This window comes from Paracoccidioides lutzii, assembly GCF_000150705.2.
Source record: "Paracoccidioides lutzii Pb01 unplaced genomic scaffold supercont2.11, whole genome shotgun sequence".
Lineage (NCBI taxonomy): Eukaryota > Fungi > Ascomycota > Eurotiomycetes > Onygenales > Ajellomycetaceae > Paracoccidioides > Paracoccidioides lutzii.
This window is the reverse complement of record NW_015440957.1, coordinates 262,326-277,078: the sequence shown is the minus strand read 5'-3', so window position 1 is coordinate 277,078 and position 14,753 is coordinate 262,326. Positions and strand designations below refer to the sequence as shown.

The 14,753-nt window shown below is 44.7% G+C and overlaps 5 protein-coding genes across 5 annotated transcripts; 2 read left to right on the top strand and 3 right to left on the bottom strand.

Moving 5' to 3' along the window:
- Positions 1 to 2,136: 2,136 nt before the first annotated feature.
- On the bottom strand, positions 2,137 to 2,801 carry PAAG_04422 (hypothetical protein; the record flags this gene model as incomplete). Its single annotated transcript, XM_015845270.1, has 2 exons — positions 2,137 to 2,635; positions 2,746 to 2,801. 2 exons carry the CDS (start codon positions 2,799 to 2,801, stop codon positions 2,137 to 2,139), a joined length of 555 nt encoding a protein of 184 aa, XP_015699496.1.
- A 1,986-nt stretch (positions 2,802 to 4,787) lies between these two features.
- PAAG_04420 (tyrosine-protein phosphatase CDC14) lies at positions 4,788 to 6,817 on the top strand (the record flags this gene model as incomplete). Its single annotated transcript, XM_002793464.1, has 3 exons — positions 4,788 to 4,836; positions 4,958 to 5,495; positions 5,566 to 6,817. 3 exons carry the CDS (start codon positions 4,788 to 4,790, stop codon positions 6,815 to 6,817), a joined length of 1,839 nt encoding a protein of 612 aa, XP_002793510.1.
- Positions 6,818 to 8,615: 1,798 nt separating this feature from the next.
- PAAG_04419 (hypothetical protein) lies at positions 8,616 to 9,595 on the bottom strand (the record flags this gene model as incomplete). The annotated part of the gene is made up of 2 exons (XM_002793463.1): positions 8,616 to 9,436; positions 9,517 to 9,595. The coding sequence occupies 2 exons, from the start codon at positions 9,593 to 9,595 to the stop codon at positions 8,616 to 8,618; spliced, it is 900 nt and encodes a 299-aa protein (XP_002793509.1).
- Positions 9,596 to 11,026: 1,431 nt separating this feature from the next.
- PAAG_04418 (hypothetical protein) lies at positions 11,027 to 11,895 on the top strand (the record flags this gene model as incomplete). The annotated part of the gene is made up of 3 exons (XM_015845269.1): positions 11,027 to 11,435; positions 11,541 to 11,695; positions 11,773 to 11,895. 3 exons carry the CDS (start codon positions 11,027 to 11,029, stop codon positions 11,893 to 11,895), a joined length of 687 nt encoding a protein of 228 aa, XP_015699495.1.
- Positions 11,896 to 12,789: 894 nt separating this feature from the next.
- Positions 12,790 to 14,552, bottom strand: PAAG_04417 (FAD binding domain-containing protein; the record flags this gene model as incomplete). Its single annotated transcript, XM_002793461.1, has 3 exons — positions 12,790 to 13,740; positions 13,822 to 13,883; positions 13,949 to 14,552. The coding sequence occupies 3 exons, from the start codon at positions 14,550 to 14,552 to the stop codon at positions 12,790 to 12,792; spliced, it is 1,617 nt and encodes a 538-aa protein (XP_002793507.1).
- Between the last annotated feature and the right edge of the window lie 201 nt (positions 14,553 to 14,753).

Sequence of the window (14,753 nt, the reverse complement as noted above, 5' to 3'; positions counted from 1 at the left end):
CACACCTCGTTTGGATAGAGTCCAGACAATCTCTTTAAGTTCCTGAAAAACAGCAGTGAGATACAATACCAAACAAATCAAGGTTGAAGCTTACATCATGAATCCGGCTCTCTTGGTCTATCTTCGCCTGTAGGCTTTCAAATATAGCAGCATCAATCATGATTACTGCGGAGTACAAAAGTTATTTTAATAGAATAGACAAAAGAGAAGAGAGGAGAAATCCAGTTCTTACATTTAAACAATTTATGTTTTTATTAATATGAATTATCTGTTGGACGGCTGAGTTGGATTGTATTGGCCGCTATCAACTTTGGGGTATATTCTGTGTTGGGGGGGGGGGGGGGGGCTAGTCCGTAATAGGAAGCCTAAGCTCCAAAATTATCTTATCAATGTGAACAGCAAGACGAAGCCTTTTTAAAGCTTTGTTAAACATTTCTTTCAAATGAGGTCTGAGAAGGCTTTTGAGCTGAACTATTTCCACCGTGATAATTAATTTATGGTTTATGGAGGATAACATTAAAACTAGCTTGCCAAGATCTGAACTGTTGCAACACATTGGCTTGTCACGTGGATGAGCTAGGCCGGATTGGGGCGAGAGGGGGTAAGAACGTTCCTGGGCCGTAGCTGGTCAAGGTGTTCACATCTATCGTATATAAATGACCAAGATTTTCATTCCCATTATAATTCAGAACATATTTTTTATTCTAAGTAAAAGTATAGGAGGCCATATCTAGTCTTATATGCTCTTTAAATAGGTTGTAGCACACGAGCCGTATCAACTAATAAATCAACTCATTAAAGTTATTTGAGTAACTGAGTGAAATAAATGAAAGAACCAAGAGAGCTGACAGTGATAAAACTAAGTTTGTAACTGCATCTGTGCAGCACAGCTACAGCATCTTAGCAAAGTATGCTTTGAGAATCAGCAAACATTTAAAACTCTGAACTTTAATTTAACCGCTGATCCAAACCTCAAATCCCTGGTGTTGAGAGCAATATTACAAATAAAAAAAAAAAAAATCAAGGGATATAGAATAACAAGAACATGGAACAAATAATTCTCTTCTTCAAACCATCGGTCAAGCCGACGAATTAATGAAAAGAATTTTCGCGTCACTAGGTGATAGTGTAAGACCAAGGACACGGTGCCAAAGGACATGCGCAAGCACAGAGGTCCAATCGCGCGATCCAAAAATGGGATTAATCAATGTTGTATTCCTTAGAATACTTTCAGAGATTAAACTGAAAAGAACAGATACTACACTTGATCTTAGCCTTACGGCAAAGAGAGCTGGAGAAGAAAAGAGAAAAAAAAAATTTAAAAGAGGGCGGGCGGGTGGAAGTATTTATACGATCGGTGGGACAGGGATTGATGGCGCTAGTGATAACCGAAATTAAAAAGGCGATGATGATTGGCTGGCTATCAAAGTGGGCTGGATGAGTCAGCGGGCTGACTTTTGCCACGAGATGAGTTTGATATTCTTGCAAACAAGGCAAACAGGCGGCAGCGGCACCTGGCAGTGACTTTTGCTTCCAAAAAGTCCAAGGCCCAAGGTAAGAACTCTAAGTGAAGGACGGACTGAGGGGGACTGTCAAATATCAACATGTGTAAATGTACGTTGAATACCTCGAATACGTCGCCTGTAGCGGAATGCCGCTATTGCTAATATACCGCGACTGTTACATTTACAAGATGAAGAAAAACCTGTATTCCCCTCATTTAGGTGAACTTTTCATTAGATACCATGGTGTGGAGAGGGGGGGGGGGTTCTTTGATTATGCTCAGAGGATCGGTAGATTTTGAATATACAGCAGATTAGAGCTAAAAGTTCTTTTCTCATCTTCTTTTTTATCACCATCACCAGAAACTATCATCCCGCAGTGCGCTAGAAATTTAAAATGCACCTGCTTCAAGCTCATCATTCACCTTCATTAATTGAACAACCTACAGCTCACTCCATTCCATCACCCAGCTACATGTACCCTCTAAGATAATCCAAGAAGATAAACAAAGTATTCATCCCACATACACACATCCCTTCATATACCTCATAATGACAACCAAAAAAAAAAAAAAAAAAAAAAAAAAAAAAAAAAGGTGCAACTCCCACACCCCTCCCTACTCCGTTCTACAGTTTATTCCAACTGCCCCGCCAAAATATCCACGTCCAACTCCTCCATAACCCCCAACACAACCCCCAAACTTTCCATGAACCCATTCACAGCCACACGCAGCATCCGGTTCGTCGTCGCCCGGTACTCCGTCTGCAGTACTGTTAGCTCCTCCCCCTCTTCTTCTCCGTCCCCTTCTCCCTGATCTCCTTCTTTCTTTTCATTTACTTCCCCCTCCGTCCTGTTCGGTATAGGAATGTCTATTCCTTGGCCTGGCGTGCGGGGTTGAGGGGTTGTAGCTGTTGATGTAGATGTAGATGTAGCTGTAGTTGAAACTAAAGACGAAGCGGGAAGTGGCTGTGAACTCAATTCTTGCTGCTGCTGCTGCTGCTGTGGTTGTGGTGGGCGTGGGCGCGTAAGACGGAACGAGCGACGGACGAAAGGCGAGAGTTCGGAGTCGACTTGTAGAGCTCGCAGGGCAGCGGAGGCGAGACGGTGAGTGGGGAGCGGGAGGGAGATTATTCTGTTTTGTTTTTTTTCCCCTGCTATTAGTGTTCCTTTATGTGATTTACTGATTCACTCATTCATAGTCTGCCTTTTGCTTTTGTCTGGGGGATCCGGGGGACTTTTTACAGGGAGTATGGGAAATCTGATTCTAGGGTTGACTTGGACGAAGAGGGGTTGGCCATGGTGGGTTGAGATGGTGAGGTGGCGAGGTGTGCTGATAGGGGTTTTCGATGCTTGTTCAACTTGTCTGATTGAATGGCGTTTCTTCTTTCTCTCTTCGTGTGATATGAGGCGGGAGGGGGTTAATGAAGCAGTTGTGTTAACTCATGGTGTGAGGTTGTAATCCTTGCAACTTTAAGTTCCCGAGTTGAGTGCGGATGGTAAATAAATTCTCTGTTCTTCTTAATAAAAAGTTATGAAAAGTGGTTTTATTTAAATGGGAAAGTATTTATTTCCTTTACTCTGTCACATGGCAGGTGTTCAGGATGTTGTTAGGATGCGATGATGATGATTCGCGACGATATTTAATCTAGACCTCGATGTAAGATTAGAGTTTTGTCGGCCACGTTATATTGGAAGTTCGCACAGACCTTTCAGAATTTCGTGGGTGATTATGCATCTAACCTATGATACATACTAACTTCTGTAGATAACTAGTTAACATTATTAGTTAATATTAATTTTCAAATCTGTAGGAATTGATAGTTGTTGTTTTTTCATGAGTAACTATTACTAATACTTGGTAATCATGTTGAACTGACAAAAGTATATTTATTCATTCTGCCTTGACCCTCATCCAAATGTGTTGTTGGACAAAGCTGATACCAACACTAAACTTGAAGGTATGACGCACATTATGATGAGCACATACACTTGGTATGAAAATAGAGGAGATGGGACATATGACTGACAATTTTATGGAGGTTCGCGAGCACCCTCTCAATAGATGCAAAGTCATGATGGCTATATTATTTCTATCGACCCAACAAAAGCAGCAACAAATTCATCGGAGTGCGCCACCCACGGGCCTTTTGACACAACGGTAACTATGTATTTAACGTACCCCGCACCACCAGGGGAGCAGTGCGCTTGTCGATGTTGTTCGTCGACAGTTCTGACACCCAAATGATAATTGTTAACCCTAAGTTGTCGTGATGGGAAAACACACGGTCGGATAGATTAGACCAAGCTCTCTTGGGGCAGAATTGAAGAATCTATGTATTGGATTGCATCAACCGCGCTCTTGTCCTTTGTAGAGTGTCAGAGGTTTGTTGTGGAAAATATCATTTCCATAAAGCGCCCTTTTCAAGTTATCCGCCGGTTGCGCCTACTCTGTAGATATTCAGGTGTCGTGTATTGGTGACCATAAAGACGACCAAATGAAAAGATCATCATATGACCTGACACTGAGATGTTATTATGGTTACTTGTTTTGGTATTTAATTTCCCACTCCCTCTCTGGGACGGACGGCGCATGGTTGTGGTTGTTGTTATCATTTGGGAGGGGGACGTTGAATGCTGGATGTTGTCATGTTGACCTCAGCCTCCCAGATGAGACGGCAAGACGCCGCGCTATCCCCGATCGGGCAGCGGTTGCCCTGCCAACCACCGCCCGCTAAACCCAAACAGGCACTAACCACAACAATCATGCACCTTGCCAATCAGCGGCGATCGTTGTCACCTTCTTCTTCCTCTTCTTCTTCTTCTTCTTCTTCTTCTTATCCCCAGTCCAGGTTTATTACTCTTCTTAACAGCCTCCAACCTCCAATTTTCTCTGCTCCGGATACCTTTGGCTGCTGTCCGGCTGCTCTCCTGCTCTCCTGCTCCCCATTCTTTCCTCTTACCCATATATATATACCTCCCGCTATCGCTGCAGTGGAAGAGAAGTATACCTCTGCTGCTTGCCATTGTTAGCTTCCCGTCCCATCCAGAGATCTCAAAGATACTAAATAGACCCATCTGGGACCATGCCCCTCTGACGCACGAGTGCTACCTATCCTATTCTTCCCCGTACTCCTTTCTTCTTTGGCGACCATCTCTATATCAGATATTCTTCTGTCATTCCCTTACCCTAATTATTACCTGATATCATTTGAAATTCTCGCCGCGCAGATAATATCGTCGCCATACTTCTCTCTCTCAATCTCTATAATTAATCGCCTGCCAAAATGCCATCCGTAGGAGGTTCCTATGGGCAGGTGATTGAGTATATTCAAGGTACGTCTGTTTTGTGTGGCGAGACCCCACATTGTTCCGACGAAAGTGAGAAAAAATAAATAAATAAATAAAAATAATAAAATAAAAACCCACCATTCTAATTTCATATCCCAATCGGTAGACCGACTCTATCTTGCATCTTATACCCACAAACCGAGCGAATCCACTCCATTCCAGTTTCCCACGCAACCAAAGTCCCCAAGCAAGAGGGCCTTCAAGACTCAACCAACAGCAGGGAGCGCACCAAAAAATAACCACCCGGTATATTTCACAGTTGACGACTACCTTCTTTATAATTCCTTCCATGCCGATTTTGGCCCTCTGCACATTGGTCACCTGTACCGTTTCGCGGTCCATTTCCATGAAATATTGGGGGACCCTACAAACAATGACCGTGCTGTTGTTTTCTGGAGCAAGCCTGATGCCAGAAGTCGTGCCAATGCAGCTTGCTTGGTTGCATGCTACATGGTCCTGATTCAATCGTGGCCTCCTCACTTGGCTCTGGCACCCATTGCACAGGCAGACCCTCCATATATGCCTTTCAGAGATGCAGGATACAGTCAGGCAGATTTCGTTCTGACAATCCAGGACATAGTGTATGGTGTGTGGAAGGCGAGGGAAGAAGGACTTTGTGGGTTGAAGGACTTCAGTCTAGAAGAGTGAGTCTTGTGCCATTGATTTCGTGTAAAGGGCCTTTTCTTGAATTCTGGAATTCTGACCTAGATGTAGGTATGAAAAATATGAGCGCGTGGACATGGGAGATTTTAACTGGATTACACCGCACTATCTCGCATTTGCGTCGCCGCAGCATCAACCAGTTGAGCCAATCCCACAAAACACAGCAGAATATGCCGCTTTGCCTTCAACAATTTCTGAAGTGCTCAGTTCGGATCTTCCTGTTCCTTTTAAGAATGTCCTCTCTCATTTTTCGTCCCGTAACATTGGACTGGTCGTCAGACTAAACTCGGAGCTCTATAGCCCGTCATACTTCACTGCAATGGGCATTAGCCATATGGATATGATATTTGAAGATGGGACATGTCCGCCACTGCCATTAGTCCGACGATTCATCAAAATCGCACACGAGATGATCCACAAGAAAAAGGGAATAGCGGTGCATTGTAAGGCGGGGCTTGGTCGTACAGGCTGCCTGATTGGAGCGTACCTGATTTACCGTTATGGGTTCACAGCAAATGAGGTTATTGCTTTCATGAGGTTCATGCGACCGGGGATGGTTGTTGGGCCTCAGCAACATTGGCTCCATCTCAACCAGGGCAGCTTCCGTGAATGGTGGTTTGAAGACACCCTCAAAGAGAAACTGGCATTATCCAACCCAACAACCCCTGGCAAATCAATCCAAAAGCAGCGCATGACCAGCAATGGGCAGACCGCCACTCCACCAAACCCAACCAGTCCAAAACGTCATGCGCTTGGCGAGATTGACAACAATGAAGCTTCCGGGTATGCGGATGATACGCTACCCGCTCCCACGCCAGGGCAACCGCGTAAATCACACCAGAAGGATTCGAGACATCACCCGTATGCCCGTACCGTATCGTTAGGGTTAAGAGATGAGGCGGGTCTAGAGGCAACTTCTAGGAATGGAACTGCTTCAACAAAAGACGTTCGTCGCAGACTGGCAGATCACAGCGAGAGTGAGGAAGAGCTTCAACTCCAAATGCTTGCTAGGCGCGGGTCCTCGCGGTCCCCCATCTCCTCACCCCAGCGGTCCATGAGCCACTCCACCAATGCCACTATCGGATTGAGCATTCATGAAGATGTGGAGAATTACGGAGGCGAAGAGCAACTGAAGACGCAAAGCTCGACGGTATCAATGGCTACTACTAAGAGTGGGAGCGGTGTGCTTGGTGTCGGGAAGGTTCGTGGGAGTCCGAGGAGGGTTGAAGGGAAGACCGATAAGGGTGTGAGGAAACATAGTGGGCGGATTGGGAGTGCCGGTGGGGTTACGAGGCTGAAGTAATTCTACATGGATGGAGAAATGTATGCATGCGTTATCCGAAAACGCGGCTATTCCGGTACGGGAAATGCGATACACGACCTTTCTTCTCTCCCGATGTTCCTTTCCAATGATGTACAGTTTGTTGCTGCTCCTTTTTTCCCGCTGTGAAATCCCCTGCATGGCTGCTGGCAAGGCGTTCGTTGGAGCTCTCTTTTATATTCCTCATTCTTTTCTTTTCCTTTTCTCTTTTTGTTATTTCAACTTTATAAAGATTCCTTTTTCTTTCTTTCTTTTTTTCTTTTTTGCCCTTTTTCGAAGGTTATTGTTTTATGTTGGACGGTGACGAGGGTTATAAATACATACAGATGTCATTCTTCTAAGCCTCCTTTTTTTTTTTTTTTTTTTTTTTTTTTTTTTTTTTTCGGTTTTTGGCTAAAGATGCCTTGATGTTTTTCTTCCTATTTTTTGGGCTTTTTGCTCTCTGCTTTTGTCGGAGTAGTGAAGGTGTTTGGCATGTACTGTACTTAAATATATCTTTATTTTCATGCTATTTCAGTCTGGTGTGGCTTTAATGGTTCGATCATCAGCGCTTGGCGCTTAGTTAACTGTGATGTCGAGCGAAGACCATAGCCGTTAACTAGCAGCTAACGACCCACCCGTTTTCTGCTACAAACTAACTACAACACGGTCAAACGCTCCATCGGCGCCACTGCTCTATGGAGCAACAAGACCATAACCTACGAAAAGCATATAGCCGGCTACCATTCCGTCGAGTAACCTATCCCTTGAGAAGAACTGTCCCCCTCGACAATGGCCACCACTCTCCCCATCCCCCTCCCTCACTCTGAGATGGGAGCTCTTTCCAGTTTACCCCCGGAAGTCCTCCACATGATTCTCGCCCGACTCGATCTACCCACCCTTACCGACTTCTAACGGGGAAACCAAACTGCAATGGCCCTCATACGCCGCCTGCCAATTCCTCTACAACGCCCTCCGCACACAGACTTGTAACTACTGCCGGCAGTTTGCCGGCTACCTCTACCTCCTCGCAACTTGCCGCGTCTGTCGCTCCTGTTTCTCCACAAAAAACTCCCTACCTCCCTCTCTCACATTCCCAGGCCTGTTCCGGACTCTCCTTAGCGGATGGACACCTCCAAAACGTACCATCCGTGCAATATTTGCCGGGATGTTAATCTGCGTCGAAAATTCAAGTGCCCCGAGTGCATCAAACTGTTTGATCCTGATGCCCTTGGCCGCGATGTTGTCTTCATGCATGAACCAGAATCACTGCGCCATAGCAGATTTTGGTTAGCGTACAGCGTGATTATGGAGAGGTGACGGGCCCTCTCGCGCCATGCGGCGGATCGGGTTGCCGCCACCACACCAACCAGGGCCCGCTATGCGTCTTCTTTAGATCACAGGGAACAAAAGACTGACAATCATCAGTATTTAAGTTATGGCTTCTGATAGAGATTGTTGAACGAAGTGAGGCGTTTCGAAACATGTGGCCCTGATATCGCTGGACCACGGAACTGCATGTGCTTGTTAGCTGTGCAGAGAGGATAAATAGAGTATACTTCAAATCCTGATCTATCACGAACATGTTTTAAGTATTTCCAAACAAAGTTGCTGCAATTTTAGAAGTATAGATGCAGTACTAAGTACATCATATGCTGCTCCGAGGATGACTACCTCTCCAGTGATATGATGTTGTTAGTAAGTGCTCCTTTAATTCTAATTATGCTCCCCAAACGTATAATAAAACGAGACATGAATATTTACATCTGAAAGTCCAGTTTTTTGAAGCAGTTAAAGAGAATTAGCTATTCTTATGCGTCGTAGGTGTTTTAGGCATGAGCCATGCCGGCCACCAGTTTTGAACAGCAGTGGAGACAGAGGCACAGAAGACTGCGAGAAGCACCCTTATGCTCAGGAGTTCAATAAGCTTTTGCAGTCCAGAAATAGAGTTGTGAAAGATTCTCAGAACCTCCCATTTACCTGATGGTTGAATAAGTTCTTGGGGAACGACAACCATAATACCTTCTTCTCCAGTAAAGCGCAATCGCACGGCTCTGTTGATCCTCCTGTCAAAACTTCCAGCATCATCGTCAGAAGTAAACTCGTAGATAATATCGTCGACGTTATGCGCGTCAGAAGACATTTCAATTTGCTGCCCGACCCTTTCAGCGACCTTTGCTGCCCAACAATTTTGGATGGCCCTTTTGTTTGGAAACTTGACGATGATGCACCCGGTAGAAAGCGCAGTTGCATTTACTGCACCGTGGAAAAATACAAGTATCTCTTGAAGCTCTTCAAAATCCAATATTCGGTGGCAGCTCAACCTGCTGAGAGTAATGCCATTGTCGATAAGAGTGGAGTCGAGAACGTGATGCGATGTTGGAAATGGAGCAAGAACTTTGAATTCCCTCCCTGCGGCTTCTGTCCCATCATACTGGACTGAATGGAGGGAATTGGAGGTAACCAAGGAAGGCTTGTCGGTGGTTTCGCAGACAAAAAAGACCTTTCTTTCTTTTAGTGACTGGTTATAGGTTCGAACCAACGATTCAATTTCCCGCTGGACATATGTTGATTTCTCCCCAAGCATTTGCAACCCTGGATCTATGATATCAGACGACAGTGCTGTAGGGTTTAACATAATATATCAGAAATGGAATCTCAGCTAAGACAGCATGTAAAGGACCAGAGCTATTGATACTCACCTGCGACGGGCCGAATAACCGGCAGAACCAGCTGTTTCTGCTCGGAATCCCTGATACGCTGTTCCCCACGCGGTGACATTTCTTTAGATTATAATTTCAAAGTATATTATGATACTTGAAGTAGTGGCTGTGTTTCAGATATCAGCATTTGATGGAGGCTGCTTTCAATTTCACCAGAGTCGCAAGTCGGGAATTCTATGCTTGAAAATGTGGGGAATTTGTTGCATTTTTAAGAGCGAGAATCTAAAATTCTTTTTCACCGACTAGTAAATCTGCGTTCTAAGCCATATGAGGTTGATTGATGTCATTATATTTTATCAAATAGTTTATTTATCTTCGTTCCTTGGTTGCGGTTTGTGAATTGTTTCCAAGTACAGTTGTTCCTTGAAGGTTTATCTTGCTGGGTGAAGGAATGAACCCAAGGGCTAAGCTGGGACACTGGACTCCAGCTAGAGATTCGAAAATACCTACCTCTAGATATGCTTTTAGCCTGTAAAATCATTAGTTGCGGATCATGGGGGTGAAATGAAAGAAATTTAAGGTGTTTTTTCAAGGTGGTCAAGAGACAATGACGTCAATTGCGGCCGGCTTCCGCCTGAGGATTGCCGAGAACTTTAATTTTTGACACCCATTGCCGAAGGCGACGTCGCTTATCGAACAGTCGATTATGAATAAACTTCATTTTGGAGTTTAGAGACGATTACGATAGCTTGACCGTTTTAGAGTTTAATGTCAGACAAGTGCTTTATGAGCCACAATACACCAACATGATAAATATATTCTACGTAGTCTGGGAGATAAGCCCAGTGGAGAGAATAGTATGATTTTCCTGTTCACTAGCCTGCTAGGGCTGTTTATGTCTTTCTTCGAAGCTGCAATACCCGTACTTCTCAGTCATTGCTGCCTGGGAAGCGGGTTGGTGGGATTTGATGAAACGTGGAGTGAATCCAAATGAAGAGCGAACAGCGTCTGCCATGAGATGCCCAAACCTGTCTTCTAATGGCTCAGAAAGTAAATATATGCGATACCGTTGACCATTTGTCCTTTCCTGTAGAATAACTTGGTGAGACTACCAGATTTCGCTGCAATACCTGAGTTGAATTCGGAATGGCTGGAGTTCATCCGGAGCGAGCCAGCTATCCAGGAGCCGGAAACCCTCAGTTGACCTGGAGACTGAGCGGCGGTTGCGCTCTAGGCAGATATTAGATAGAAATGGTGCCTATCTGTCGCAATATGAACCTAGGTTGGCGCAAGCTGTTGCCAGAGATTCTACTGTGACCGCTGGAGATGGAGTAAGTATTCCAATCAGGATATACGATGGCAATCAGTCAGCGAACCGCCCGGTGGTAATATTCTGTCATCGTGGTGGGCTGACAGGCTGGGATCTCGATACCAGAAGATTGTATGTTTTTCTATCGCCTCCTAACATTTATATCTGTGCTGTTGTTTGAATGAAGAAGCTAATTCTGGAAATATCTGTATTTGTCACATATAAGTACCATGAAGACGCATGGCAATTAACTGTGCCACAGTCGTTATCAGTGTTGCATATCGGCTCGCTCCTGAAAATTCATATCCGATACCGATTAATGATGCATGGGACAGCTTCTTGAACATCGCGAACAACAATCCCACGACTCTCTTACCAAAGAACACCGGATCCACCAATTTTTATTATTGCGGGCACTCCATCTGGCAGACATCTAGCTGCCATAGTGTCTCAGTTGGCAACAGCGCATCTCTAAAGACATTGGATATCCCAACTTTGGCAGTATGCGGTGTCGTTCTCCGGAATCCGGCCACCGTTTACGGTGCAGAGAAACAGTACATACCGCCTCGGTTTAGGGATATCCATCAATCGTGGGTGCTAGAATTGGATCACCCGCGTCTCTTCAGAGAGGAGATGAAGAAAGTCCACGGTAAGAATTTACTTCACTCTTCTGTTTTAATGAATAAATTAGCAACAGCTAATTAACATATTCCTCGCTACCGAAGACCTCTATGGTGTTCCTGATTCCGAAAAGTGGATCCTCTTGCCCATCCACTATGGCGTGACCTGACCAGTCTACCGCAAACCTTTATTCAGATTTGCGGGATCGATATATTCAGAGATGATGTAGTTTGCTATGCCGCTGGTTTGGATGATGCGGGAGTTGACGTTCAATCGAAGATGTACGAAGTACTTATCAAGCATCAAGTAACATTTCGTCTTGTACTGGGACGTGAAATGTGCTAATCCTGCTAATCCGTGTGAAGGATCTCCCGCATTTGTTTTGGCTGCAGGCGCCGCAGTTGGAGATATCGCGGAAGGTAGAACAGGACTGTGTTGATGGGATCAACTGGATAATCAGCAAAAGGCAGACGAAAACTCCAAACTAACACTCTTTTATGCAACGTGGGGAATAATGAATGGATGTATGTATGTATGTATAAATGTATAGACATGAACTAATTAGCATAGAGATGTGTTGAACACCTGCAGCGCTGTTGTTCAGGAGGCAAATTGGGGACGGTGTGTCCACTCATTTAGTTTGCAAGTTGCCTGTTATTCTACAACTGGCTAGCTTCGCATATGGATTCACCAATGAAAAAAGCTGTTCTTGATATTATTAACACTGTGGGGGTTGATATTTAAAACTCTAGGATAAAAAAGCTTATCATTGGAGGGAGCTGTGGGAATCGATCGTTAACGCTGATGGGATTGGAAGAACGCCAAATGGTTATGCAGTTACGACGTCTTGAAGTTTGAAGTTAAATAGTTAATTGCAAAATGGGCCATTACGGGGTTTATTTTATTTTATTTTATTTTATTTTTCAGTCGTGAATGAAATGAACTTAAGCCGTATCTCAACTGATTACCTGCTCTATCAATGCTTCCGCTTGATAAGGTGGCAAATTATATTTCATCATCATATTGGTTGATGATTTATGTTCAACATTTTCTAACTCCTAGCGTTGATTTCGAGTTACCCACCATGGGGTTAGAGGAGGGGAAGTGGATTTTTCACCGTTGCCAATATGAATGATTCGACATCCCCGTGGGTAGTGCTGAAGAAAATACATAAGGGCGAACACGTTCCGTTGAATAGAGAAAGCGCTTGATACTGAAAAGGATGAGGATAACTTGCGAACAATTTGATTGTTCTATCATGGACAACAAAACTTTCGACGTGCGCATCCATACATGTGCCTGAAGATCTATCACTGCGCAAAGTCTGCTTTCGACTAAGGACTATTTGGGATGTATAACTACTGACCATGAGAATAACATAATCATGCAGAAGGCTTATGTGCACTATCATTTCGCAACTCTGCCGGCGCACTGCCATTCATCTTAAAGTATCCCGGCTGCAGCTTCTGAAGAACCTGCTCGGGATCATCGTACAACGACACCTCCCTCAGCCGCTGAACAATTTCAGGCCCATAACTAGAGATCACGTCCTGAAACTGGCTGGCATAGTTCATAAAAAGATAGTCGACATGGAGGCCGGATTCTTTGGCTTCTTCCCTGATCGTCTCTAACATGATGGAGAAGGCCTGATAGATTGTCATGTCGTCAGTCTCGTTAGACCAGGATGCGGAGAGGAGGAGAACGGCATACGGTCCGCCTTCGGCTGGAAGCCCAAATGTATTACCCTTCATTCGCGACAGCATCGATTCGGTGATGGTTTGGAAAATGCAGTCGGCTTTTATGTTCCTGATATGTTTGAGTGACTGAGTGGTCGCAAGAAATGTGTCCACGACAAATTCCGCAAGCTCAAAGTCCAATCGAAAAGTGTATGTCCAGTGGGTATTTCGAAGCCCTGATGGGGTTTCATTTGCCAATCTTTTTGAGATCTCGGACATGTATTGAACCAACGAACTCTCAAATAGAGAAGGTATGGCTTTCATCTCGTCAAATATCGGCGGATACGGGATTCCATCCGCATTTTCAAGGCCAATGCTAATTGTCTCAGTGTCATTAGTGACGGAAAAGGTTGTATAACGGTTACTGCTGGCTGGGTCTTTGGTTGAGTTCCTCGCAATGTTCACATATGCAGCGAGAACGTCTTGTGTTTTATCCATGTCGAATACGTGTAGTCCCTGCCACATTTGCTTTTGAGGGTATACGTTTACAGTGAACCTGGTTACGATTGCAAAGTTGTTTCCTCCTCCACGCAGTGCGAAGAACATCCCCGGCTGTTTAGCGTCGATATTGAGAATTCCACCATGGGCACCCACAATCTGGAAGTAACCGATGGAGGTTATTGAGTTGACCATGTCCAACATGAAAACGAACCAGGTGCTGGATGGTTATAAGCTAACCTCATAGTTTCTAACATTGTCGCAAGCCCATCCATATAGATTGGACAGAGAAGAAATACCGCCTAAAAAAGCATCGTCAGCTTATGATTCAAATTTGAAGGAACACCTATCAGTTACGGACACTTACCTCCAAGTATCTGGCCACCGACGCCTTCACCTGCGGTACTTCCACCAATCGCGGTGAGATTTTGTACTTCCAGCTTTTTATAGACATCATACCACGTATTCCCTGTACCCAACACCGCCGTCTTCTTATCCGGAGATATTGTGATTTCGTTGATCGAACGCAGATCAAGAGTCATTCCATCCTGGATATTGGCAGCCCCTGGGAACGCAGAATATCCCCCACTCCTGACAGCAAATGTGCAGTTGACCTCCGTATTTACGAACGTGGCGAACGACACTTGCTTGGTGATTTGTGGCCGGAAAATACACGTTGGCTGAAATTTCGACTGCTGCTGTGACCAAAAGCTCGCCTGGAACTCACTGTATGTCCTGTTTCCTGGAAATGCAACTGTGCCTGGGTATACCTTGGAAAGGTAAGAACAGGCAAATATACACCGGCGGGGGACGGTATCATTTCTGCTAAATTTAGGAACAATCGGTAGCTTTTGAAACGATGTATCTTGATAAGCTAAGGGGGAGGCAGAGTCGATATCTAGTAGCTCGAATGCTGCCACTAAGCGCCCCAGCAGAATCGAAACCAGCGCAAGATTGTAGCTTAACCACATCGCTAGGAATGAACCTGGCAATATCTAGCTGGCTTAGTATAGGGGATTGAATTATTTCAGTGGACAAAAGCATAAACCGCAAGTTTAAGTTATTGGTGTAAAATGTCGGGAGCAGATTTGGGGGGAAAATAACACGACTTCTCCCTCGTCTCGTTGCCCCCGACTACAACAACGCATGGAAATGATTGAACATAACTAATG